We start from the raw sequence: 773 nt of genomic DNA, 5'->3' as shown, positions 1-773 counted from the left end.
AAAGAAAAAAAAAAGGAAAAAAAACCCCATGACAACTATGGGGCGAAAAAAGGGGGGGATTATCGGCGTAATTAAAAATTAAACCCCAAAATTAAAAAGGGAAAGGCTAAACCTGCTTTCAGCAACAATGCGGCGACATTCTTTGAGAACAGAAGGGGTAAGGAAAACTTCCTTACGAATCATAGTATCGTTTTTGTAGTTGGAATTGTTAGCATAACGGAGCTTTCCATCTGGCCTAAACTCGAACTCTAAAAACTCGTGTCCAAATTTACCTTTGTGGCCAACGTAATATCTCAGGTAAAACTCATCGTTCTCTGCCATTTCACCCATATTTTTTGCACTCTTCTCACACTGTCAATTGGCGTCTCCCTTCTAGGTTTCAGACCCACCTATTAAGAGGCTCAAAGGTTGCTTTCTTCAAAATTATAAAGCCTAGGTTGCACAGTTTAGGAGTTTGGAGGTGTAAAGTGTTTAGACCCAAAAAGTTAAGAGGTCATTGTGAACATTTGAACAAACATAAACTTTTTAAGTAGGCCAAATATTTATGCGCCCCTGGAACTTGTTAGCTTCTGTTGTTTTAGGGCCCGTTTGGCCATGAAAATTGTGAGTATTGAAAAAAGTAGTATTTGTTTTTAAAGTGAAAAATGATATTTGAAATTAGAGTTGTTTTTTGCCATGAATATAAATTGGAGTTGTTTTAAAATTTCTGTGAGTGATTTGAAGTGAAAGCAACTTTTTGGTGTTTTTTAAAATTCTGAAAAATTTCAAAATTT

The 773-nt window shown here is 35.6% G+C and overlaps 1 protein-coding gene across 1 annotated transcript in view; it reads right to left on the bottom strand.

The window, feature by feature from the left end:
• LOC132063386 (protein mago nashi homolog) overlaps positions 1–496 on the bottom strand; it is a 5,064-nt gene extending 4,568 nt beyond the window's left edge. The window contains exon 1 of the mRNA XM_059455908.1: positions 85–496. Within this exon, the coding sequence (XP_059311891.1) occupies positions 85–330 (246 nt within the window). The 5' untranslated portion in view covers positions 331–496. The remainder of the gene's footprint in view (positions 1–84) is intronic.
• Positions 497–773: the final 277 nt, after the last annotated feature.

The sequence above is a fragment of the Lycium ferocissimum genome, chromosome 1 (genome assembly GCF_029784015.1).
Source record: "Lycium ferocissimum isolate CSIRO_LF1 chromosome 1, AGI_CSIRO_Lferr_CH_V1, whole genome shotgun sequence".
NCBI classification, from domain to species: domain Eukaryota; kingdom Viridiplantae; phylum Streptophyta; class Magnoliopsida; order Solanales; family Solanaceae; genus Lycium; species Lycium ferocissimum.
The sequence above is the reverse complement of the archived record's forward strand: the minus strand, read 5'-3'. Positions and strand labels throughout refer to the sequence as shown.